The 25,813-nt window shown below is 41.4% G+C and overlaps 1 protein-coding gene across 11 annotated transcripts in view; it reads left to right on the top strand.

Annotated features, from left to right (window-relative positions):
- Ryr2 (ryanodine receptor 2) overlaps positions 1-25,813 on the top strand; it is a 562,694-nt gene that overhangs the window by 521,027 nt on the left and 15,854 nt on the right. For 9 of the 11 annotated variants that reach the window (XM_029468301.1, XM_029468299.1, XM_029468302.1 and 6 more), the window contains 8 exons: positions 1,476-1,540; positions 4,023-4,170; positions 7,147-7,233; positions 7,940-8,161; positions 9,843-9,973; positions 11,198-11,240; positions 17,445-17,578; positions 22,895-22,955. In XM_029468301.1, coding sequence (XP_029324161.1) covers positions 1,476-1,540; positions 4,023-4,170; positions 7,147-7,233; positions 7,940-8,161; positions 9,843-9,973; positions 11,198-11,240; positions 17,445-17,578; positions 22,895-22,955 — 891 coding nt within the window. The remainder of the gene's footprint in view (positions 1-1,475; positions 1,541-4,022; positions 4,171-7,146; positions 7,234-7,939; positions 8,162-9,842; positions 9,974-11,197; positions 11,241-17,444; positions 17,579-22,894; positions 22,956-25,813) is intronic. The other 2 variants (XM_029468297.1, XM_029468293.1) reach the window with 1 other exon arrangement.

The following is a 25,813-nucleotide window of genomic DNA, read 5'->3' as shown; positions in this document are numbered from 1 at the left end:
CCCCTCCCCCTCCCCCTCCCTCTCTCCCCCTGTTAGTACCCCATGTGCTTGGACACATGTGCTCTGCCTCCTCTTTCTTACTCTTATACACACCACACATCTCTCTCTCTCTCTCTCTCTCTCTCTCTCTCTCTCTCTCTCTCTCTCTTGAATTTCTGAAAAAAAAATACCTTTGGAAGGCAAAACTAGATCCCTAAGGAACGAATATGAATTGTTATGTGAAAATGTATCATCTTTCTCTCCCCTCAACCTCATGCTTGTTTTTCCAAGTGTCTGAGAACACTGAGGGAATGAGATAGTCAGAGCCAAAAGGTTTGTCCGTGGGTGGGTGGAGGTCTATGTGCTGATACCATGCAAACACCAGTGGCTAGATGGTGATAACAAGAGATAAGACTTAAATTGCCCTCAAAAGATGAAGAAGATTTGGCCCAGTGGATAAGATAAAGAAGGTAGTTTGTGAAATGAGAAAAGCTGATGGACAGGAGCCTAGAGAGTTCTTAACCCACTGCTTTTGGAGAGGAAGGTGTGCATAAAAGGTGAGAGACGGGAGGACACATGTTCATGGAGCCTCTATCTCAGTATAGCCAAAAGGGCTCCTATGTGGGCTCTGGAATATGAATTGGCAGGTGGCTACACAGCTCCCAAAAGGCACTCAGTGGTGATTTGTCACCCTGCTTAGAGAGCTGAGAAGATCTCTGCTGTTAAAGTCCTTGCTTCCTGTCCTGGTTACCATTTTTTGTCCAATTAGCACAAGCTGGAATCATTTGAGAAGAGAAACTCTCATTTGAGAGAAAAGTCCACCATAAGGCTGGCCTGAGGACAAGTGTGTCAAGCATTCCCTAAATTAATGATTGATGTGGGAGGGTCCAACCCACTGTGGGTGGTGCCTCATCTGGGCAGATAATCTTGGCTTATATAAGAAAGCAGGCCGAGAAAACCATGAAGATGAAGCTGGGAAGCAATGTTGTACCTGCTTCTGCTTCAGTTCCTGCCTCCAGGTTTCTGTCCTGACTTCCCCCAGTGATGGACTGTAAACTGTGGTATGACAGGAACCCTTTCCTCGACAGATACTTTCACTTGTGGGGTTTTATCTCAACAATAGAAATCTATTTATGACCCTTTGCAAGCATGAGGACTGGAGTTCAATCCAAGGAGCCCACATTTTCAAAAGAAAAAGTCAAATGTAATAGCACAGGGGCTCATAATCTCAGCTCAGGGGAGGCAAAGGCAGGCAAGGCCCCTGAGTTCACTAGCTAGCAAGGCTAGTCTAATTTAGAAATCTCAGGCCTGTCTTAAAAAGCCAAGATGTAAGTCTTCTGTAGAACAATGACTTAGGTTGACCTCTGATCTCCATATGCATGGCCACGCATGCACATACCTTCCTGCAGAGACAAGAACACTTGCACCATATACAAGCACCTGCAATAATAATGAAATATTCTTGTTTATTTTTGTTTCCTACTGAAATGTTCAAGGAGCAGAAGGCGAAAGAGGAAAAGGGAGAAAAGGAAGAAACCAAGCCTGAACCAGAGAAAGCTGAGTATGTAGCACCACAGGCTTTCTTCCATGTCTGGGAACCTCCTGGCCTGGCCCCTGCTCTTTGGGATAGAGACTCTTTCCTTGCAAAGGTGTCACATGACCCCATCTCAGATCTGTGTGAAAACTAGGACCCCACCTCCTGTAGGGCCACCTGGATTACCCTCACCTAGGGTCTTCCTCCTCTTTCCATGGGCATTTCCTATGTGTGATTTTTCGCTATCAGAAGAGACCCCAGTGTCTCTATAAAAAGACTGATGTATAAATCTTATATATGAATGTCTGTCCTTTTGAAGATGGGAAGAAACTAATGAGGCAAATTCAGCTTAGTGTGTTCTGGAGTGGCTTTTCTCTGAGTGTCATCTGCGGCCACATGCACAGAAGTCTTTTAGAGATTGCTAAAAGTGAACATTGCAGGCTGGGGAGGTGGGTGAGCTACTGCAGCATTTGCTCCATAAGCTTGAGGACCCGGGTTCGATCCCCACGGTCCACACCAAGTCCTTGAAGTGAGGTGCAGATTTGTAATCCCAGTACCGAGGAGGGAAAGACTGGCAGCCACGCCCAAGGAGCCACACCCAAGGTTACCTCATCACCCACATGAGAACATATATGCGCATACACACATGTGCCCACATACCCACGCACAAACACACAGTGCAGATTCCTGAGCCCCATTACACTGTGTGAATGCTAGTGTGAGTGAACACACACACACACATGCATGCATGGACACACATGCACGTGTGCATGGGCGTATGTTCCCCGTTGTGTATCTTCTTGGACATACCTGGTGTTGTGGAGCCTGGTTATAAATGCAGATGTAGGCAATGAGGAGCAGAGCATGAAACCAGGGAAATGCCCAAATCTTTTTCCACCATGGCTTTATATCAGGAATAGAAAACCCTTGTCTCACCCCAAAGATATGTAATCTCATTTATCCAGCTAGAAACGGTCAAGAAAAACTGAAAAGTGTAGGTTCCTGTCTTATCCCAGTTCTCAGAACAGGTACCAGGACCTACATGGTAGAAGAAGATAGCCAACTCTCACCTCAGCTTGTCCTCTGACTCCCACGCATGTGCAAGTGCACACACAACAGAAGTAAGCAACTCTAATCCTTAAAAATGTACTACTAAACTTCTAATTCCATTTTTATCTGAAATCAATAAAGCAGTAAGATTATATTGATATTAAAATGAATGTATTTTCCTTAATAAAATTAAGTGACTGTGTATCAGTGTATTAGCATATCAATGTCCTTTATATGTGAAAGAAAAAAAAACCCAAACGTATAGTACGTTTTGATTGATTTTTTAAGTCTCAGTGGTTAGAGACTGTTAAAATTTGAATTAAGGGCCAGCAATCTGGTTTAGCAAGTAAAGGACTTGCTACCAAACATGAGGCACTGAGTTCAATTCCTAGAAGGTGAGAATCAACTCCTGCATGTTGCCCTTCACTAGTGTAATATGGCATCTGACCCCGCATATGACATCTGACCCTACCACACACGGCATGCCTCCCCACACATACACAATAAAGGCATGTCACCTCCCACACACAAATGACATTTGTCCCTGCCCCTTCCTCCAAACAAATGGCATACCCCACCCCCACAAATAACACACATAAAACAATCACCTCTGGGCCTTTGAGAGGCTGGGGTAGGAAGACTACACATTCAAGGATGGCTTGGTTTATACAGAGGAAGTTCAAGGCCAACTTGGGCAACTTACTGAAACCCTGTCCCAATTAAATGGTTAAAAAAAAAAAAAAAAAAAGGGCTGAGATGTAACTCATGGCGGATCACTTGCCTGGCATGCGTGAGGCCTTCCTTTCTTCCACAATAAGAAGAAAGCAAGATGTGTTGAAAGAGGGTGGGGGAGACAGGAGAATCAAATGTCTTACTACATAAATAAAGAGAATCTGCTCAAATATGGGCACAGAAAGCTTTCTGGCCTGAAAAAAAATGCCATTTTGATTCAAATTCCACAGAATTATTCATCTGTGGTGAGGGCAGGAAATCCTTTTCCTCAATCTAAACCCCAGAATACAATGATTTGTTGGGGTTGAACTTAGTTTGAGAGCTACAGGGATGGCTCAGTTCCTAAAGTGTTTGCCACATAAATGTATAACCCACATACAAGGTTGGACGTGGTGGCCTGCTCTTATAATCCCAGTACAGGGGAGGTAGAGATGGGCAAACCCTGAGGAGTTGCTGTCCAGACAGCCTAGCCTAATAGGTGAAACAGTCCTAGACTATCTCACAAATCACGGTGAGTAGTACCTGAGGAAGAAGGATCCTCGGGGTTGTTTTCTGATTCCCACATGTATATGCACACACATGCTTACACATGAACATATCTGTACATACACATAGAACTTAGTTTCTAAATGGCTATTGGGATTTATTTGCTCACTTTGTAGTTTGCAAAGTAGCTGTGTGGTTCTTTAGGTCTTCTATATGGTTTATGATTCCTTTGCTTTCATAGAGGGGAGGATGGAGAAAAAGAAGAAAAAGCCAAAGATGATAAGAGCAAACAGAAGTTGAGGCAGCTTCATACACATCGCTATGGGGAGCCGGAAGTCCCTGAGTCAGCATTCTGGAAGAAAATCATAGCCTACCAACAGAAGCTGCTGGTGAGACTTTTGGTATTGATTGGTTGTCCCTGGCTATGGGTAGCAGCTGATCCCAGAGAATCCTCCTACCACCCACATCTGAGAGTACACAAGCCCCTCATGTATAAAGAGTAGAATGTCTGAGTGTTAATAGCACACATTCTTCTGTGTGTTTTGACCTGTCTAGATTATTTACAATCTCTAATGCAGTATGAATGTTGTGGAAATGTATAATATAATGAATCATTTAGAGAATAATGGTAAGAGAAAAAAAGTCTATATTCATTTAGGACAAAATGTTTTCTAAGTATTTTCTCTTTGCAACTGGTTTGACCTTTGAGAGCTAAGCAGATGTTTATCTACTCATTTTAGTGTATTTGGATTTTTGAAACAGTTGATCTTTATTTTATATGTACATGTGAATGTTTCCATGTGTTGATGTATTCCATGTGTATGCAAGTGCCTGAGGGGGCTAGAAAAGGGCATCTGATACCCTGGATCTGAAGTTACAGACATTTATGAACTATCATGTGGGTGCTGGGAACCAAACCTAGGTCCCCTGCACTGGCAGCCAGTGCTCTTAATTGTTGAGCCATCTTTACAACCCAGTGTATTTGTGTTTTAAAGCAAATGTCTTTTTCTCAAGCTACTGCTCCTTCTACAATATTTATACTGCCTGACACTCTGTGGCTTCTACACACCTTCACATGGTCTGATACCCCCAAGGCCTCTATATATGTTACTGTCTTGACATCCCTCAACTGAATAACCACATAGTTATTCCAACAAATACTTAGAACCCATAGTCTTCCAACAAATACTTTAGAACCCATCAGGCATATTTTCAAGGCTCTGTAATAGTTGACTATAAACTAGGTATAGCCTCCTTGGTCCATGGAATTTATAGTTCAGCCCAGAACGAAATGAGTCTATCATCTCACCTTTTGTTTAAAAGATATATGTATAAATGTATAGAAGCAAAACATAAATATATTTTACAAGTATAAACCTAATGAGTCAGCTTTTCAGTGATGATAATTAAAATTTTTCTTTAGAGACAAGTAAAAGAAAATGAAATGAGAAAAAGAAGATAGTTCTTCATAAGGTTTTATAGGAGTATTTCCAAATCTTGTGTTTTCTCTATATTGTTTGAGCCCATTGAACATAAAGTTTTCTGAGATAACTCTGTGTAATTGTTAATTTGATATGCATCCGTGGTTGCTATAGCAGCAGGCATCTCTCTTTGTAGATGCTTTGGAGGTTGGGTAGGCTCTTCAGTAACCTCTAGCAGCTCTGTGGTTCCCGAGGAGCCTGTCTCTGTAGTTGCTTAAGGAAAGCAACTGAGGCTGTCCTTTCTTTTCTGCCTCTCAGTTCCTATGTTTCCCAATTTTATGTAACTTTTCCACCTCTCTCCATCTTTTTGTAGCTTTTTGTAGCTTTGGCATTGGCTTGCCAGTTTGCATTCATCAGACCAATCATGGCCATGATGCTTGCCCCCTGCCCATAGATCTCTCTTTTCCATGTTTTTGTGACAGTCCCATACAAAAGCCATGGTCAGGTAACTCTGTCTCTGTGACCTATTTTGTTACTTTCTAGGAGATAATACCAATATAATTGGCCCAATTTGAGTTTGTCATTCAGTCCTAGTACATCTAGATGTAAAGCCAGCATCCACTGTAGGGCAGAGGCCCCAAAGAGGGGGTGAGTCCACAGAGAGATTAGCGAGAGGCATTGCTATGCTTAGGCATTATCAGGCTAAAGCTCAGTTCATGTTATAACAAACAGTAGCTTCCAATGTAGCCTCTTCACTTTGCTTCTTCTGATTCAATGTGCCATACTAACCAGTCACTTAGTGCTGATCTTTGAGCCCTTTCTCTCTTACTTCTAGCATAGAACAGAAAACAAACAAACAGCAACCCTCAGTTCTTTTTTCAGAGTTCCTCAAAGGTCTACCTGGTTCCATGTCCACAGCTACAATGGAAGCCAACCCGCTGACAACATCACCTCTTTTTGTAGCCATGCCTACTAACCTGTTCTCTTTATTTCTTCAATAACATCTTATCCACTCTAGAGTAAAACGGCAATTATAACAGTGGCAGCATACAAAGTATCATATATTACTAGTAGTAGCATAGTAAAATGAATAATGGATTTCTCGTATATTCTCAATAATTCTCGTAGCAAGTATAAGAGGCTGATTCTATTGTTATGTTCACACTACAGAAGAGACAAGATATGTTCTAGGAAGGATTAGGTCATTCATCCACATTCTGAATCCAGGAAATGCTAGGACAGACTTCACATCCGTAAAGTGTAGTCTTGGGGGCCGTAAATGGATTTAGAGATCATTGAATCAGTTTACTGTAATGGACAACTCAATCTTCATCAGGGGCCTTTAGAACTCAGCTTCTGCACACACACACACACACACACACACACACACACACACACCATTTTTCTTTATTAATACTTCTGGAGGCTACATGAGGGCACCAGATCCCCCTAAGTTAGAGTTACAGGTGGTGTGAACTTCTGTGTGTGTGCTGGAAACTGAACCCAGATCCTCTGCAAGAACAGCGCATGCGCTTAACCCTCTCTATAGCCCCACTCTTACTTCAGGGCCCCGTTGGCACTATCCATGTCTTTAATACACCTTTCCCCTGTGTTGGCTCAGGTAGCTCCCTTGCCATCCCCAGGCCTGTGCTCCAGCTCACCTCCTGACATAAGCCTTTCCTAACCACCTATTCCACATTACCATCTCACTCCCTAAACCCTCACCTATGAATCAACATGCCTTTTAGAGTTCTTGAGTGGTATCTAAAGGTGTGGTTATTGTTAGCTCTCACTTTGTCCTTTGCTGTGTGTCTCTAGCACCAAGACCACAATAGGCTCTCAATCTGTATAGTCTGGAGTAAATGAATGAATGCTTTGTTTAAAACGTTTGCCCATCTCCGATCTCTTACGTAGTGACCTGTTCTTAACTCTTTCTCTCTTCAGAACTATTTTGCTCGCAACTTTTACAACATGAGAATGCTGGCCTTGTTTGTTGCCTTCGCCATCAATTTCATCCTGCTCTTCTACAAGGTATGTATGTATGTTTTGGTGAGTTAAAGACTGTTCTGAATGTGAAAAGTGACTGATGCCAATGGATAGATTCCCCTATGAACTGCGATTCATATTATTACACCAGTTCTAAACTGCATCTTAACCAAAGAGACAGACCAAAGCCCAGTCCTACTACAGATGCCCCAGAAGATGGTACATGCACTCCTGGCAAGTGAGGGGGAGGAACATCAGCTGGCCAGGACTGAGAAGGTTGAGTGTTACAGAGGGTTCACCCCAGTGTTCCTAGGACGATTCAGTTGAATTTCTTACTTGATTTATGATTTATGATGCCTGGATGAGACAGACCTTTTCTCACATAACATTATATGGATAACTGAGAATACAAGTATCTAGTACTTTCTGTACAATTTGGGATCCTTATAACTTTTTGTCAGATTAGCATGAACTTAAAAAAGATTAACTGTGTGTGTGACAGCAAGTGCTCTTTCTGACTAAGTTCTCACTCAGCAAACCCCAGCCCCAGCATAAACTTTAGACACATACTTATTACATGTATTTTCTGTTGGAAAAGCTGTCTCTTTACAATTTCCTCATAGTCTTTCCATGATACCATTATGTACTGGCTTCATACCCAACTGTCTGCAGATATCGTGTTTTCATTTCTTTCTGTTTATGATGACATGGCATGCAGAGAACTGACTGTATTTTAAATGGTTTGAATCAGGTCTCCACTTCTTCTGTGGTTGAAGGAAAGGAGCTGCCTACCCGAACCAACAGCGATACTGCTAAAGTGACCATCAGCCTAGACAGCAGCCCCCACAGGATCATTGCTGTTCACTACGTCCTGGAGGAGAGCAGTGGCTACATGGAACCCACCCTGCGCATCTTAGCCATCCTTCACACCATCATCTCCTTCTTTTGCATCATTGGATACTACTGCTTGAAAGTAAGTCCCCAGGTATCTGTGCGTTTAGAGTGCCTGTCTGTACTGTGGACTTCTAGGGATTCTGGTGCTCAGGGGGAATTTCCAAGTGTGGCATTTTATTTAGGATGCTCTAGGGATCCACACCTCTGGGGTAGAAGGTGTAAGCAGGTTGGAGTAAGGGAAATAATGGGCTAAGGGCAGGAGAGTAAAATGTGGTCATAGGCTTCCATTTCTGAAGCTAGGACAAGAGAGCCTGACCTCTCTGAGTTTCTACTGATCAGTCATTGATTTCAGGTACGCTTTTGCCTACTGATAACTATTTATACAGCCAACTTTTTCAAGTACAACTTGACCACACAAACGTAAGCCACCTTCCCCACCACCCACAGACTCTCACAGTTAAATACTTGTCAGGCACAAGTGTTCTGTTGCTAGGTACAGATCTCTCAACATCCATGACAGAAAATACACACTTCCTGCTGTTTCATCCAGAAAATAAGTTGCTTTTATCCCCTTGTCCCTGCCCAGTAGATCGGAGGTAATAGTGTGCCTTGGTGAGTAGAATTTGAGATAGTAATATTGTCTCTCTGAGTGCTCAGGATGTCCTCACCTGTACAAATATATCTATTTTTTATTTCACTGCCCTGTGCCTCTGGCTATTAAGTCTCATAAGATAGATGAAAAGTCAGGACTTGGAATAAAAGACTAGTATGTGAAATACAGGGACTTCTACCTCTTGTCCCCCTCTTCTCATGGAGTAAATATTCCTGGATACTTCCTTGGTGTCAGTACATCCTGTGCTCACATAGGTGCTGTCCACATGAAAAGAGAGTCATCAGCAGATGACAGAGACATCTTGTTTTATTCACCAAGAATTTTGCCAATTGTCTTAGTCAGGGTTTCTATTCCTGCACAAAACACTGTGACCAAGAAGCAAGTTGGGGAGGAAAGGGTTTATTCAGCTTACACTTCCACATTGCTGTTCATCACCAAAGGAAGTCAGGACAGGAACTCACACAGGGCAGGAAGCAGGAGGCAGAGCTGATGCAGAGGCCACGGAGGGATGTTACTTACTAGCTGGGTCAACTTGCTTTCTTATAGAGCCCAGGACTACCAGCCCAGGGACCACAATGGTCCTCCCACCCTTGATCACTAATTGAGAAAATGCCTTGTGGTTGAATCTCATGGAGGCATTTCCTCAAGGGTGGCTTCTTTCTCTGATAACTCCAGCTTATATCAAGTTGACACACAAATCCAGCCAGTATACCAATGTTAAAACTTTAATTTACCTCCATATAATATATACATGCTGTTATTAAAGAGATTAAAAAACATTCATTCAGAGATGTAAGATTTTCTTCACATCTGTTCATAATATATTTAAATACATTTAATATTTTGTAATTGCCTATCTCTTTTAGTATTTAGAATGCTGCCATTAATCTCATCATACATTAAGCCTCATGTCTTTAAAACATGCATGTGTATGTGTGCTGCTTTCCCCCTAACCGTCTAGATGCTTCTTTCTGCCTGAGTGTAGTTGATTGATTTTTTTTTATTCAAGTTTTTGCCTGCCTGCAAGTTTATGGAGAAATGTTTGTAAAGATGGTGTCCTGAGACCTGTCAGGCCGAGTGTCGCATGCAGATTCCTCCCTCCTTGCAGCTAACTGAGTGTCACATGCCAGTTCCTTCCACCTTGCAGGTCCCCTTGGTTATTTTTAAGCGAGAGAAGGAAGTGGCACGGAAGTTGGAGTTTGACGGGCTTTATATAACGGAGCAGCCATCAGAAGATGATATCAAAGGCCAGTGGGACAGACTTGTGATCAACACACAGTGAGTGCGGGGTTATGAGAAGCGTTTCTGAGCTCAGGGATTTCAAGATGTTTAAATAAATTCTCTGCTAGAGCTTCTGAAGGTTTGTTAAAAGTTCAGTCCAAGTGAATAACAGTTACATATTCAGCCAAGAAAATCAAAAGACTAAGAACTCTGAGAAGCCTAATGGATGCTGCAGTTTCTGTCCTCTGGTCTGGCTCTCCTAAGCAAAAAGTGTTTGGAGGCCATTTCCACAGTGCTGATGGGACTACATCAAGGGGTGCTGGCACTAGGCTCATGACCCACAGTCTCATCCAGATGCAGAGGAAATAGAAATTATCCATCAAGGAAAGGGGTATAGCATCAAAGGCAAACACTGAATTTGCACTGCTAATGTGCCCGAACTTCCAGAGGACGCCGTCAACCAGCCTCACATGAACCTAGCAAATGTTACAATTCGATGTCACTTGTAAGAGGAGACGCAAACCCTTTACAATACACTAACCCAGGAATCATTTAGTCTGTAGGGGGTCAAGATAAGGACAGACAAACCAGCCACTGTGTCACATATCAATCCACCTTAACTTATAACTTCTACGGAAGCAGTTGCTGACAGTATATTTTTGAGTGCTTATAAGAATCAGATATGCTGAGCTTGCTTACTCCTTTTTACTCTTTGCTTTTTTTTAATCACACTAAGGATTGATCCCAAGGCCTCGCCCATGCTCTGTAAATACTCTGCTGCTGTTATGTCCCCAGCCCTGGAGTTGCTGAATCTTAAAAGTTACCATTTCTAGTAGGCTCCGAGTTTTCCAGTGGGAATAAGACTCTTAACTTCATAGCAAAACAGAGATAGGTCTCTAGCCTATTTGTTCTTTTTTGGTGTGGGGGGCTCGAACCTAGGGCCTTGAGCATGTTAGACAAGCACTCTGCACATCAGCCACCACCCAAGCCACAGTTCCTAAACATTCTAATTTTAAGAATGACTATGTAAACATATCATCACATATCCTCTTAATGTGATTTTCCTATTTGCATGTTTATATGCTATTATTTAAAATGATATTTAGTGCACTTATGGTATAGAAAAATATGAACAGAGTAGTTGTGTGGTCATTGTACTACTAGGATATCTGCATGTGTATCATTTTCAGTATTTTGTTCATTTCAAATTATATGTTATTTATCATTTAAAAAGTAATACCATTCTTACCTCTCTGCTTTTGTTTCTTTTGAATCTTTTAGGTCATTTCCCAATAACTACTGGGATAAATTTGTGAAAAGAAAGGTAATATTTCTAAGCGGGAATACATTCCCAGCGTTTTTGGGGGTGTTTTTGGTTTTGTTTTTTGTTTTAAGGGTGCTTCAGACATTACTGGGATGTGTTTTGGATGGAGAGTGTGGCTTGTGAGGTGTGTTCTGATTGCTCTCAGTTGTTATTTCCAGGTAGTGAAAGAATCAAATGGAGATTTTTAAAAGAGCATCCAAGAAATCCACACTCTTTTGCCCCCAAATCAACAGACTTTACTTCCCTTCCCTGTCCTGTCCTGCCTTAGGGAACAGTGACAAGAATCAGTAAGAATTTGATACCAACTGGGTTGTCCGTGTTGGCTGTAGGTTGTGGGCTTTGTTTGTTCGTTCATTCGTTTGTTTTGTTTTCTGTCTTATAACTTTAAAGACCTTAAAAAATATATCTGATTCTAATCGTACTGGAGAGTGGTGGGGAGAACAGTGGTAGCCTTGCTTTAGCCACAACCTTGGCTGCTGCTAAGCTCTGCTGTTGAGAGCCTTTGCTCAGCCCCTGTTCACCCTACCACACAGGGTCTGTATGTGGCTCCCGTACATTTTAGATGAAATATTGCATGTAAAAGTGTTTGTGTTCTGAGGGCTGCTGTGCAGGAATCACTTTTTTTGTATTTTTTTGTTCCTTCTTCTTCTTTTTTTTTTTTTTTAAATGGATCTTTGAGAGGTCTCAAACTGTAGCCCAAACTAGGCTGATACTCACCAGGCAGCCCAAGCTGACTTTAAACTCATTGTAGTCTTCCCTCAGCTTCCTGAGAATACTGGGATTGCAGGCATACCCCGCCCTCCACTACCCTCCCATCCCCCCACCAGCCTGCTGATTCTTTGAACTGCTTAGCTCACATGATGTCTTTTGGTGAATGCCAGGTTGGTGTGTACTGGCACAGGTGCACCTGTCCTGGGAAGAGATATTTTGTGTCTTTATCAGTTCAGCATACTTCAAACTTGGTTGCCACGGAGACAGAGCCATTCTTACCACCTGATACAGAGATGGTGCATATACCAAAAGCTTAAATGTAACTGAAGTATAATTAAGCACAGTGTGTGTGTGTGTGTGTGTGTGTGTGTGTGTGTGTGTGTGTGTCTATACTTTGTGGTGGATAGAGTCTGAGATTGTGACTGTTGATGTTTATGGGATGAATTGCCAGGTGGGACAGTCTCTGCATGGCCTTTCCTTTAGTCTCTGCTCTACACTTTATCTCCATATTTGCTCCTATGAGTATTTTGTTCTCCTTCTAAGAAGGACTGAAGCACCCACACTTTGGTTTTCCTTCTTTTTGAGCTTCATGTGGTCTGTGAATTGTGTCTTAGTTATTTGGAGCTTTTGGGCTAATATCCTCTTATCAGTGAGTGCATACAATGTGTGTTCTTTTGTGATTGGGTTAACTCACTCAGAATGATTTTTTTTTTCTATTCCATTCATTTGCCTAAGAATTTCATGAATTCATCATTTTTAATAGCTGAGTAGTACTCCATTGTATAAATGTACCATATTTTGTGTATTCATTTGTTAGGGACATCTGGGTTCTTCCCAGCTTCTGGCTATTATAAATAAGGCTGCTATGAGCATGTGTCCTTATTACATATTGGAGCATCTTCTGGGTATATGCCCAGGAGTGGTATTTCTGGGTCCTCAGGTAGTACTATGTCCAATTTTCTGACAAACCACCAAACTGATTTCCAGAGTGGTTGTACAAGCTTGCAATCCTACCAGCAACGGAGGAGTGTTACTCTTTTTCTACAACCTCACCAGCATCTGCTGTCACCTGAGTTTTTTATCTTAGCCATTCATGACTGGTTTGAGGTGGATCTCAGAGTTGTTTTGATTTGCATTTCCCTGATGACTAAAGATGGTGAACATTTCTTTAGGTGCTCCTCAGCCATTTGATATTCCTCAGTTGAAAATTATTTATTTAGCTTTGTACCACATTTTAATAGGGTTATATGATTCTCGAGAGTGTAACTTCTTGAGATTTTTGTATATGTTGTATATGCTCTCTATCGAATGTAGGATTGGTAAAGATCTTTTCCCAATCTGTTGTTGGCCTTTGTGTCCTACTGACAGTGTCCTTTTCCTTACAGAAGCTTTGCAATTTTATGAGGTCCCCATTTGTCGATTCTTGATCTAGAGCATAAGCCATTGATGTTCTGTTCAGGAAAATTCCCCCTGTGCCCATGTGTTTGCAGCTCTTCCCCAATTTCTTCTCTATAAGTTTCACTGTATCTGGTTTTATGTGGAGGTCCTTGATCCACTTGGACTTGAGCTTTGTACAAGGAGATAAGAATGGGTTGCTTTGAATTTTTCTACATGCTGGCTACCAGAACCATTTGTTAAAAATGCTGTCTTTTTTCCATTGGATGGTTTTACCTCCTTTGTCAAAGATCAAGGGACCATATGTATGTGGGTTCATTTCTGGGTCTTCAATTCTATTCCATTGATTTTCCTGCCTGTCTCTGTACCAATACCATGCAGGTTTTTTGTTTTGTTTTTTGTTGTTGTTGTTTTTGTTTTTGTTGTTTTTCACTATTGCTCTGTAATACAGCTTGAGGTCAGGGATGGCAATTCCCCCAGAAGTTCTTTTATTGTTGAAAATAGTTTTTGCTATCCTGGGTTTTTGTTATTCCAAATGAATTTTCAAATTGCTCTTTCTAACTCTATGAAGAATTGATTTGGAAATTTGATGGGGATTGCATTGAATCTGTAGATTGCTTTCTGTAAGATGGCCATTTTTAATATATTAACCCTGCCAACCCATGAGCATGGGGGATCTTTCCATCTTCTGAGATCTTCTTCAACTTCTTTCTTCAGAGACTTGAAGTTCTTATACAGATCTTTCACTTGCTTGGTTAGAGTCACACCAAGGTATTTTAAATTATTTGTGACTATTATGAAGGGTATAGTTTCCCTAATTTCTTTCTCAGCCTGTTTATCCTTTGAGTATAGGAAGGCTACTGATTTGTTTGAGTTAATTTTATATCCAGTCACTTTGTTGAAGTTGTTTATCAGGTTTAGAACTTCTCTGGCGTAATTTTTGGGGTCACAAGTATATGATCATATCATCTGCAAATAGTGATATTTTGACTTCTTCCTTTCCCATTTGAGATCCCTTTGATCCTTTTGTTGTCTAATTTCTCTAGTTAGAACTTCTAGTACTATATTGAATAGATAGGGAGAGAGTAGGCAGCCTTGTCTAGTCCCTGATTTTAGTGGGATTGCTTCAAGTTTCTCTCCATTTAGTTTGATGTTGGCTACTGGTTTGCTGTATATTGCTTTTACTATGTTTGGTTGGGGTCTTGAATTCCTGATCTTTCCAAGACTTTTATCATGAAGAGATGTTGAATTTTCTGAAATGCTTTCTTAGCATCTAATAAAATAATCATATGGTTGTTTTTCTTTGAGTTTGTTTATGTAGTAATTACGTTGATGGATTTCTGAATATCATCCCTAAATCCCTTTCATGAAGCCTACTTGATCGTGGTGAATGATCATTTTGATGTATTCTTGGATTCACTTGGCAAGATTTTATTGGGTATTTTTGCATCAATGTTCATAAAGGAGATTGGTCTGAAGTTTTCTTTCTTTGTTGGGTCTTTGTGTGGTTTAGATATCAGAGTAATTGTGGCTTCATAGAATGAATTGGTTAGTGTTCCTCTGTTTCTATTTTGTGGAATAGTTTGAAGAGTATTGATATTAGGTCTTCCTTAATGGTATTGTAGAATTCTCGACTAAACCCATCTGGTCCTGAGCTTTTTTTGGTCGGGAGACTATTAATGACTGCTTCTATTTCTTTTGGGGTTATGGGACTGTTTAGAAGGTTTGCCTGATCCTGATCCTTTGGCACCTAGTTTGTGTCTAGAAAATTGTCCATTTCATCCAGATTTTCCAATTTTGTTGAGTATAGGTTTTTGTAGTAGGATCTGATGATTTTCTGAATTTCCACAGTTTCCATTGTTATGTCTTCCTTTTCATTTATTATTTTATTAATTTGGATACTGTCTCTTTGCCCTCTGGTTAGTCTGGCTAATGGTTTCTCTAGCTTGTTGATTTTCTCAAAGAACCACCTCCTGGTTTGGCTGATTCTTTGTATAGTTCTTTTTGTTTCTATTTGGTTGCTTTCAGCGCTGAGTTTGATTATTTCCTGCTGTCTACTCCTCTTGGGTGTATTTGCTTCTCTTTTTTTCTAGAGCTTTTAGGTGTGCTGTCAAGCTGCTAGTGTAAGCTCTCTTCAGTTTCATTTTAGAGGCACTTAGAGCTATGAGTTTTCCTCTTAGGTCTGCTTTCATTGTGTCCCATAAGTTTTGGTATGATGTGTCTTCCTTTTCATTGAATTCTAAAAAGTCTTTAATTTCTTTCTCTATTTCTTCCTTGACCAAGTTATCATTGAGCAGAGCATTGTTCAGCTTCCATGTGTATGGGTGTTTTCCTTTGTTTTTGTTAAAATGTAAGACCAGCCATGGTCCATGGTGATCTGATAGTGTGCATGGGATTATTTCAATCTTCTTGTATCTGTTGAGGCCTGTTTTGTGACCAATTATATGATCAATTTTTGAGAAGGTATCATGAGGTTCTGAGAAGAAGGTATGGTCTTTTGCTTTAGGGTGAAAGGTTCTATAAATATCTGTTAGATCCATTTGGTTCATAACTTCTGTTAGTTTTATTGTGTCTCTGATTAGTTTCCTTTTCCATGATCTGTCCATTGATGAGAATGGGGTATTGAAGTGTCCCACTATTATTGTGTGGGGTGCGATGTATGCTTTGAGCTCCAGTAGTTTCTTTTATGAATGTGGTTGCCCTTGTACTTGGAGCATAGATATTCAGAATTGAGAGTTCATCTTGGTAGATTTTTTTTTCCTTTGACCAGTATGAAATTTCCTTCCTTATCCTTTTTGATAACTTTTGGTTGAAAGTTGATTTTATTCAGTATTAGAATGGCTACTCCACCTGATTTCTTGGGACCATTTTCTTGGAAAATTATTTTCTAGTCCTTTACTCTGAGGAAGTGTTTGTCTTTGACACTGAGCTGTGTTTCCTGTATGCAGTAAAATGCTGGGTCCTGTTTATGTATCCAGTCTGTTAATCTATGTCTTTTTATTGGGGAATTGAGTCCATTGATATTAAGAGATATTAGGAAACGTGATTGTTAAGTCCTGTTATTTTTTGTTGTTAGAGGTGGAATTATGTTTTTGTGGGTATCTTCTTTTGGGTTTGTTGAAAGATTACAGTCTTGCTTTGGCTAATTTTTTAGTACCATTACACATGAGTACTTGAATTTAGGCCTGGAAGTAGCACATCACAGAGTTTTACATGCTGGGATTTATGCTGAGCTGCAAGCCATGCCCACGTATCAAGCTTTCTTTTATCTTTCATTTATACCTGCGTGCATGCGTGTGTGTGTTTGTGTGTGTGTGTGTGTGTGTGTTTGGGTACACAGGTGTGTGGATGGGTTTAGAAGCTAAGGTCAGCTTTGCCTATTGTTTCTCAGGAACAGTGCATCCTATTTTGAGACATGGTCTCTCGACATACACAAAACTGGTTAAATCAAAGAAAGCATTAATTAAAGACAAATGGTGGTTAAAATGACAAAGAACACAGACAGAACACAGAACTAAGCCAATCTGGTGTGCACCATGGTCCTGAGACTCAGCAGTTAGGCTCAGCTCACTGGCCAGGGAGTCTCATAGGTCCACTCCTTCCAGTCTTCCTAGTGATGAGATTATAAGCACATGCTACTACACTTAGCTTTGTATATAGCTGTTCATCACCTGACCTATCTCCTCCGTTTCTTAACCTGTACAATGGGATGAAAATATTAACACACAACTGGTACATCATGACAGACACCTTATATGAGGACAGAACTGAGAGACCATGAAAGTCACAAGAATTCTGACAAAATTCCTGGTAAAAGAATGGTGGTCACTTCCTCCTACCACTCTCCCCGATCATCTTGTTCTTGTACATCACAGCAGTCTTTCCTGTGCCTCCCTTACTAAGAGGGGCATCTCACTCCTCAGAGATGAGTTATTCAAAGTGCTATAGATTTATTTAGAACTTCAGCAGCATGATTCCAGAAGATGGGCTATCTGTAAAATCTAGAAAGTATATAGCAAGAAGACTACTCTTGCATACTTGAATAGGTGGTACTACTTAACAGTTAAGATCAATGACATACTTCTTCCTCAATCACAGGTAATGGATAAATATGGAGAGTTTTATGGGAGAGACAGAATCAGTGAGTTACTGGGCATGGATAAGGCTGCACTAGATTTCAGCGATGCAAGAGAGAAGAAGAAGCCCAAGAAAGACAGCTCCTTGTCTGCTGTGTGAGTGACACTTCTGCCTTACATGGAATGGGGACAAGGGAACACATTTTGGACTGACTATCTCATCAATTTGCCTTCCCTTCCTTAGGAAAACAGCAAATAACAAAATAAGTTGTCATTTATCCTTCTGGGTTTTTTAGGGTTTCTATTGCAGTGATGAAACACCATGACTAAAAGGCAAGTTGAGAAGGAAAGGGTTATTTGGCTTACACTTCCATATCATAGCCCATCATCAAAGGAAGTCAGGAGCAGAACCAAAAACAGCATAGGAACCTGGAGGCAGGAGGCAGAAGCTAATGTAGAGGCCATGGAGGAATGCTTCTTACTGGTTTACTCCTCATGACTTACTCAGCCTTCTTTCTTATAGAAATCAGGACCACCAGCCCAGGGATTGTACCACCGACCATGCACTAGGCTCAACTACATCTATCCCTAATTATAAAAATACCCTTCAGCCAGATACTATGGAGGCATTTTCTCATTTGAGGTTCCCTCCTTTCAGATGATTCTAACTTGGGTCAAGTTGACATAGAACTAGCCAGGACCTGGGTGTTTGGAGCTTTGGAATGGAGGGATATTTTCCTAATGTATTATTGTCATTGTTGTTGTTATTAACTTCTCCTTAAGACAGAGTCATGCCATGTAACCCAGGCTGACTTAATTCATTATATAATAGCTAAGAAAGGCCTGGAACTGACTGGTAGCTCCCTGGGTCTTCATCTCACTATCTTCCTACTCTAGCTTCTGGAGCGCTCCAGGTGTAGCTCCTATCAACATTTAAAGATTCCTTCCTTGTTATTTACATGCAGCAAGAGAAGAACAGTAAGAAAATCTACTATTCCTTATTTAAATTGCCCTTTCTAACCTCAAATCCTCCTTAAAGTGGAACACAAACAAAGGCACAATATAGAACCATGTTTTTGCAGGAATCCTTTTTTGGAGGGGAGTTCTGTTCCATATTTAATGGAAGAGCATCAGTGTGCCAAAACACCATGTTATCCTCTTATCTGAAGATTTATTGCACTCTTGTGAAACAATGCTGTTAACTAAGATGAACAAGTTGGATTGAGGTCCCTTGAGACCGAGACAGTTCGTCCCAGTCCTATCTCAGGCACCTGTGTCCATGATATGGAGAGCCAGTGTATGCATGTGCTCCTGCCTACTTAGCAGACATGACCAGCTAGATTTCTGCAAGCAAGTCCAGCACACTTGCTTCACCTAGATGATATTTTACTTCCCAGGCACTTCCTTGTTTTAGAGAAGTGCTGTGGTCACTTTTTCTTGGGAAATTAGCTTTTCTTGGTTTTGTTTTTGCTTGTTTGCACTGCAGCAACAGGAATCAAACTCAGGGCCTCATGTTTAACTTGTGAGGCAAATGCTCCCCCACTGAGCTATATCCCCAGCCCAGCATGGCTGACCTGTGTACTTGTTTAAAATTGGTGATTAGCTAGTGAGATGGCTCAGCAGGTACAGATATTTACTGCCAAGCCTGAGGATCTGAGTTCCATCTCCAAATTCCACAATGAGAAGAGATAATTTCCTGCACAAGTTGTTCTCTGGTGTATACACACATACACACATACACAACATACATGTGCACACATAAGTATAACAAATTTTTGGCAAAATGTCTCATCATTTTATATAATAAATATTTTCAAGAGTGACTGTCAGCAAAGGGCCGAAAAGTCTATGTTATTATCATTGTTAAGTATGGATAATGAAATCTGAATGAAGACCCAGTAGGGAATATACAAGATCAAGAAAAAGATTTCCATGTTTTGTGTCTTGACATTCAAAAGTGGAGACTTAAAAGCTTAGCAGGAGTCTGTGTGCATGCCATCATGATTGTCCCACCCAGGCTCAAAACCATAGCGGCGATTCACTCGCCAATAAATGTTTCATCGTGGCAAGATCCATTTGTAAATAGTTCACCAATATTTACAGCCTTTATCCATCCATGCAACTTGGTAAGTGCACATTAAAATAAGTGGTTCATCTCCTCCCTGTGGTTAGAAAGGCTGAGTGCTTCCATGTTTGTGGGATTTTTAGGGGTGGGTAGGGTAGACAAGCTTATATCTTAGAATCCTCAAGCAATCTCTCATCTACCCACTGCCCACCTCTCTCTCTCTCTCATTAATAGGGTTTTCTTGATTCAAGGCCTGTTTCCAGGGGAGCCAGAGCCTTGATTAGCTGCCCTAGTCAGCCAGGGCCACCCCTGAGGGTGGGGTCCACTCCACCTAGCATGGATACTACCTGTTTATAGACAAGTATTGGGCACTTCCAAAAAGAACTATTTATTAGTGACAGTGGTGATGAAGCTGACACTCAAGTGTATGGTTGATGGGAAATAACATAAATGAAAAGCTTCGAGCAAGAATCTACAATGTAAAATTCAGACGTCCTGAATTTTGAAAATTTGTTTTGGTTTAGATAATTTTCTATGGAAAGTCAATGCCACTCTCATGCAGATTTTCAAGTTCCTTCTGGTTTCTAACGCCTTTCTTACTTAGGAAAAATTAATGTTGAAGCCTATGCAGATATTGATGGTCCGCTTATGGAAGGGTCATGTGTTAGTAAAACTAATAACAGCACAAAGACAGTTTTGCCTGAAGAAGGAAAAGACTATAGCCTGGCCTCTCAGTGCTTGGCCTTAGCATGTGGGAACCTGAAGCGAGGTTAGCCGAGTGTGGGCAGAAAAGCAACATTCTACCCCAGAGAAAGAGAAAGGCGAGGTTAGCCGAGTGTGGGCAGAAAAGCAACATTCTACCCCAGAAAGAGAGAAAGACAAGAGAGCAGGAAAGCCTGCACTAGAGGAGAGGAAGCTTCATCCTTCCAGGAAAAACAAAACAAAGAAAGGAGCAACAAGAACAGACTCTTCCCTCACCTGCTGTGTGTAGCAAACTGCTCGTCCTCATACCTCAAATTTCAGATTGGCCTATTTAAAGGCAATCATTAAAAAAAAGTAATTAGACCGAAATCTTACATCTAGAGAGGCCCCTTTGAGAACTGCTCCCTATAACACTACATTGTGCCTGCTCATCTCCTCACCTGCCAGCTAACCTGGTGCTGGGGCCTTATGTCTAAGGTTGACGAAGTGATGTCTAACCCCAAATCAGTGCCAAGTTCTGGGGGTGGGGGGAGCGAATGGGAGAAGGAGGCTTTTATAACATGTGCACGTCTAATATTTCAAAGCTCATGCCTGTTCAAAGCTAAAGTTTACCAGGGTGGTGGCTCCCTAGTAAAAGCTCCTGGTACAAGCCTGAGGATGGGAGTTCGGATCTCAAGTACCCACATAGAGCTACATGGATGAGCAGATCTGTAAAACTCCAAAGTTTCAAAGCTCAGATTGATTCACTTGACACAGATTGGCTGAGAGACATTTAATTTATGGGGAAGTGCCTGGGGAAGGGGAGGTCACACATCTGGGGTAGAGACAGGTTCTAAGGCAGGTGCAGCATTAGCAGCAGCTAAGAGACACTCTGAAAGTGATTAGGAGGAGGATCTAGAGTCCTTTGGGAAGCAGGACAAGACTGAATCCTGTCTGAAGGAAAATGGAGAGAGCTGGCAAAGGAAGCAAGGTCAGGCCTGCATCTCAGCGGGAGGGAATTCACAGGGCCAGCAAGGTCCTGGGGATGAGCCCAAAGAGAAATCAAGAAAAGGAGGAACAGTGCTCTTGTTTATAAATTTTCAGCTGTTAAATAAATGCATGTATGCATAAGGTTTTATTTGAATCAGAAACCCTTCTACTGAAATGCAATAAAGAGTGGACACAGAGCTAGGGAGATGGTTCCCTGGTAAAAGCACTTGAGGCACAAGCAAGAGGACCACTGTTCAGTGTCCAGATCTCAAGCACACACCTAGAGCCAGGCATGGATGAGCACATCTGTAATCCCAGTGTTGGGAGGTGAGACATGTGGGTTCCAGGGGCTTGCTGGCTTACCTGTCTAGCCACAATAGCAAGGTTCACTAAAATACCCTGTCTCAGAGTAAGATGGGGAGTAATAGAGGCAGACCACCAGTCAGTCTCTGGCCTCTATACCAACAGGCATGAAAAGAATACCCCCATGCACATGTGAGCACACACATATATTATACACATACAAAAGCACATGCACACACACACACTTACTTATACATATGACCACACATTCTTATTCTCTTACTCTTTGTCCACCCTTCCCCCTACCCCTTCCCCTCCCCTTTCCCTTGTCCCTCTCTTCCCACCTCTCCTCAGCCCTGTTCCCTGCCCCCCCTCTGGTTTTCTCTCTCTCCCTCTCTCCCAATCTTCCTCCCTCTCTTTACACAAACACATAGGAAAAATGTTTTATAAGCAGCTGGCAAAACAGTTCAGTGGTTAGGAGTACTTGTGGTTCTTGTAGAGGACACAGATCGGTTCCCAGCACTCACATGAGGTGATCCACGTCTGCCTTTAACTTCAGTTCCAGGGAATCTGAAGCCTCTTCACACGTCTCTGAGCACTGCAGTATATGGTGCACAGACATATACGCAGGCAAAATGTCCATGCACATAAAATCAAAGCAAATCTTTTTAAATTGTATTTTAAATGTACAGTAAAATTTACTAAGTCAACTTTTATAACACATGTTAGTGAACCTTGTAAAGTTCCCAGGAATAAGAGACATCAATAAGGTAAATTTAGGTTATAGTACAGAAAAAAAAAAAGGCTGTATTTAAAGAACAAAATGGGATGTTAAGATTGCTCAGTGGGTGAGGCATCTGACTACCTGAGGAAGTGGAAGAAGAGAACTTAGGAAGAATATTCTCTGACTTCCACACACACACACACACACACACACACACCATATATAAACACTACACACATACACAGATACCACATACACATACCATACACACACAGACCACACACATATACACACTATACACACACACACCACATACCCATATAAACCATACACACACACACACACCATACACATACATACATACACACTATACACATACCAAACACACACACCATGATAATGAACCATTTATGCATATACCACATACCACATATATATACAACATATCTACATATCACAATTAATGATGATAGTTTCATCATTTCATTGATACATTACTGAAGAAGAGATGGTGCCACTTTGTTTTCTTTCCCATGACCTTTCTAGAGCACCACAGAGTGCTGGGGTGTGTCTCCACAGCAGGTCTCAGCTCTGCACTGTCCTTGTGAGCAGGTATGTAGCCTTGCCTGCATCAGGTGTGGGCCCACAGGCTCCACAAGCACACATCTTCTATTAATGTGAATACCCACACTCTCTCCTGTCATTCCAGATTGAATTCTATTGACGTGAAGTACCAGATGTGGAAACTTGGAGTCGTGTTCACAGACAATGTAAGCCTCCTTCGCTCTCATTGCCCAAGTCTGTGGAGTTCTTGCTGATAAAGGGAGGTTAATTCAGGAAGTTATGCAGATAACAATGTAGTTAATGACAATGGTGTGTGAGAGAGACCCAGGCACAGACACTTTTACCACCCTATCTTATACATTAATATAAGAAAATCTTACAAGTTTATATTGATTTCCATCTATGTTTCAGTGGGACCATAGACTTCAGAGGTTTATAGATATTTAAAACACACCTAAATAAAAATATAAAAAATAGTTTTACCAGGAAAAGGATGAGTGGGAGAAGGAAGGAGGGAGCAGGTAATGGAGAGCTGAGAGGGATAGTTGGAGAAACAACAGAAACAAGGTATTTCTGGGAATGTCATAATAAAATATATGTCTTTATATATGTGGTAGAAACTAATACATTTTTTAAAATAGTTGTGCTTGCTTTTTCTCTCAAATTAAGTGCATTAAACCATTATGTTCTTTTTCTTGATTTATCTTCATCAAAAGCCTTTAGACAGTAAACATATGGCCCAGGTCTATACTTCAATGTGATTGAATATAGTCAACCATTACCAAAAGTTGTCTATGTACCTCACTGTTTAATTTTCACATTGGCTCTTATAGTGAACGTTTCATTTTCCCAGTCTTTAAGTCTGTGACAGCAAGCCAACTCTTTTCCCTCCATCCCCACCCTTCTGCCCAGCCATCCAAGGGACTCTTTATATCTTCGAACTTATTTCATAAGTAGCTTTCAGAGCCATAGACTGTTCACCGACTGGTGGAAAACTTCTCAGTGAGTAGGAGTCACCAACTCCTGCCTCAGTGGGCCATCTCCCACTCAGCCCATCCTGACTGGGGGCTGGGGTGGGGGGTCTCTCTCCATACCACAGTCCTTGTATAATCCTCTTTTGTCCAATTGAGTCTGACCTTCATCTTTCCATTTCTGTGGAATTCATTGTCATCCAGAGAAGTTGGATGTGAGTGAATCCTGAAGGCAGCCTGGAGAAGTCCCTTTAAGCATCTTTAGAGACCTGTTAGGCACACGGTCCCCTGCAACTTTATGGCTTCTGTACGGCCAGTCACTTCTCACATGTTGCTGGGTGGCCAGTCACTTCTCACATGTTGCTGGGCCTTCCGCAGTTTGATTAGTCTCTAAAGCAACACGGGTAATCAGATGAAATATGGGATCCCCAGGGGCATTTCTTATCATACAAAAAAGTAACTTTTAGTATAAAAATGCTCCAGAAGCTAGAAAGAACCCAGATGCCCCTCAACAGAGGAACGGATACAGAAAATGTGGTACATTTACACAATGGAGTACTACTCAGCTATTAAAACAATGAATTCATGAAATTCTTAGGCAAATAGATGCATCTGGAGGATATCATCCTGAGTGATGTAACCCAATCACAAAAGAACACATATGATATGCACTCAATGATAAGTGGTTAATTAGCCCAGAAACTTAGAATACCAAAGACACAATTTGCAAACCATATGAAACTCAAGAATAAGTAAGACCCAAGTGTGGATACTTTGTTCCTTCTTAGAATGGGGGAACAAAATACCCATGGAAGAAGTACAGAGACAAAGTTCAGAGCTAAGACGGAAGGAAAGACCATCCAGAGACTGCCCCACCCAGGGATCCATCCCATATACAACCACCAAACCCAGACACTATTGCATATGCCAGCAAGATTTTGCTTACAGGACCCTGACATAGTTCTCTCTGTGAGTCAATGCCAATGCCTGGCAAATACAGAAGTGGATGCTCACAGTTATCTATTGGATGGAACACAAGGCCCCTAATAAAGGAGCTAGAGAAAATACCCAAGGAGCTAAAGGGGTCTGCAACCCTATAGGAGGAACAACGATATGAACTAACCAGTATCCCCCCAGAGCTGTGTCTCTAGTTGCATATGTAGCAGAGGATGGCCTAGTCGGCTATCAATGGGAAGAGAGCCCCTTGGTCTTGTGCAAATCATATGCCCCAGTACAGGGGACTGCCAGGTCCAGGAAGCAGGAGTGGGTGGTTTGGGGAGCAGGGTGGGGAGGCTTTGGGGGTAGCACTTGAAATGTAAATGAAGAAAATATCTAATAAAAAAAACTTTAAGGAAACAAACAAACAAACAAAATGTTCACAGCACCTATGCTACGCATTGCCCATCTCTCTGTCACTCAAGATTAACAAGGTTCTCCCATGTCAACCAACACCACAGCCATGACTAGTTTATCAGTAGTTTACAACTCCTTCCTCTTGTGTTTCCCATGTGTCTCCTTTTCCCTCAGGATTTGCATCTCTTGCTAGACAATGAGATGACTCCTTACTGTCCTATGGCAAGTGTGTCACTTCTAAACTCTTCCTGCTAAATCTTGGCTTTCACAGATATCATTTTTCTTTTCCTAGCTTCAGTCCCCTGTTGCTCAGGAACTCTTTCATGACCCCAGCCTCCTCCTTTTTCTTCCTCTAAGATTAGAGTCAGAACAACAGGACTAATCCTCTCCTATGAGTGACCGCCATCCAGAAACAGCATCTGTACAAGAAACTATAAAGCAAAGCAACCATCGGGCTTTTATCCTGCATCTTCATTGCCCCTACCAAAGATGGGCACATACACAGTAAAGAAAACAAATAATTCAGGACACTGGAGAGATGGCTCAGCAGCGGTTTAGAATACCTGCAGAAGACCAGGTTTAGTTCCCAGCACTCACAGCTGTCTCTAACTCCAGTGCCAGAGTAGCTGATTCCCTCTTCTGACCTCTAAGATCATTGCATTGCCCATATCTACACATAGATACACACACACACACACACACACACAGATAATTAAAAATCATTTCTTCAATTATGATTC

The sequence above is a fragment of the Mus caroli genome, chromosome 13 (assembly GCF_900094665.2).
Source record: "Mus caroli chromosome 13, CAROLI_EIJ_v1.1, whole genome shotgun sequence".
Taxonomy (NCBI): domain Eukaryota; kingdom Metazoa; phylum Chordata; class Mammalia; order Rodentia; family Muridae; genus Mus; species Mus caroli.
Note: the sequence above shows the minus strand (reverse complement) of the source record. Positions and strands in the feature narration are given on the sequence as shown.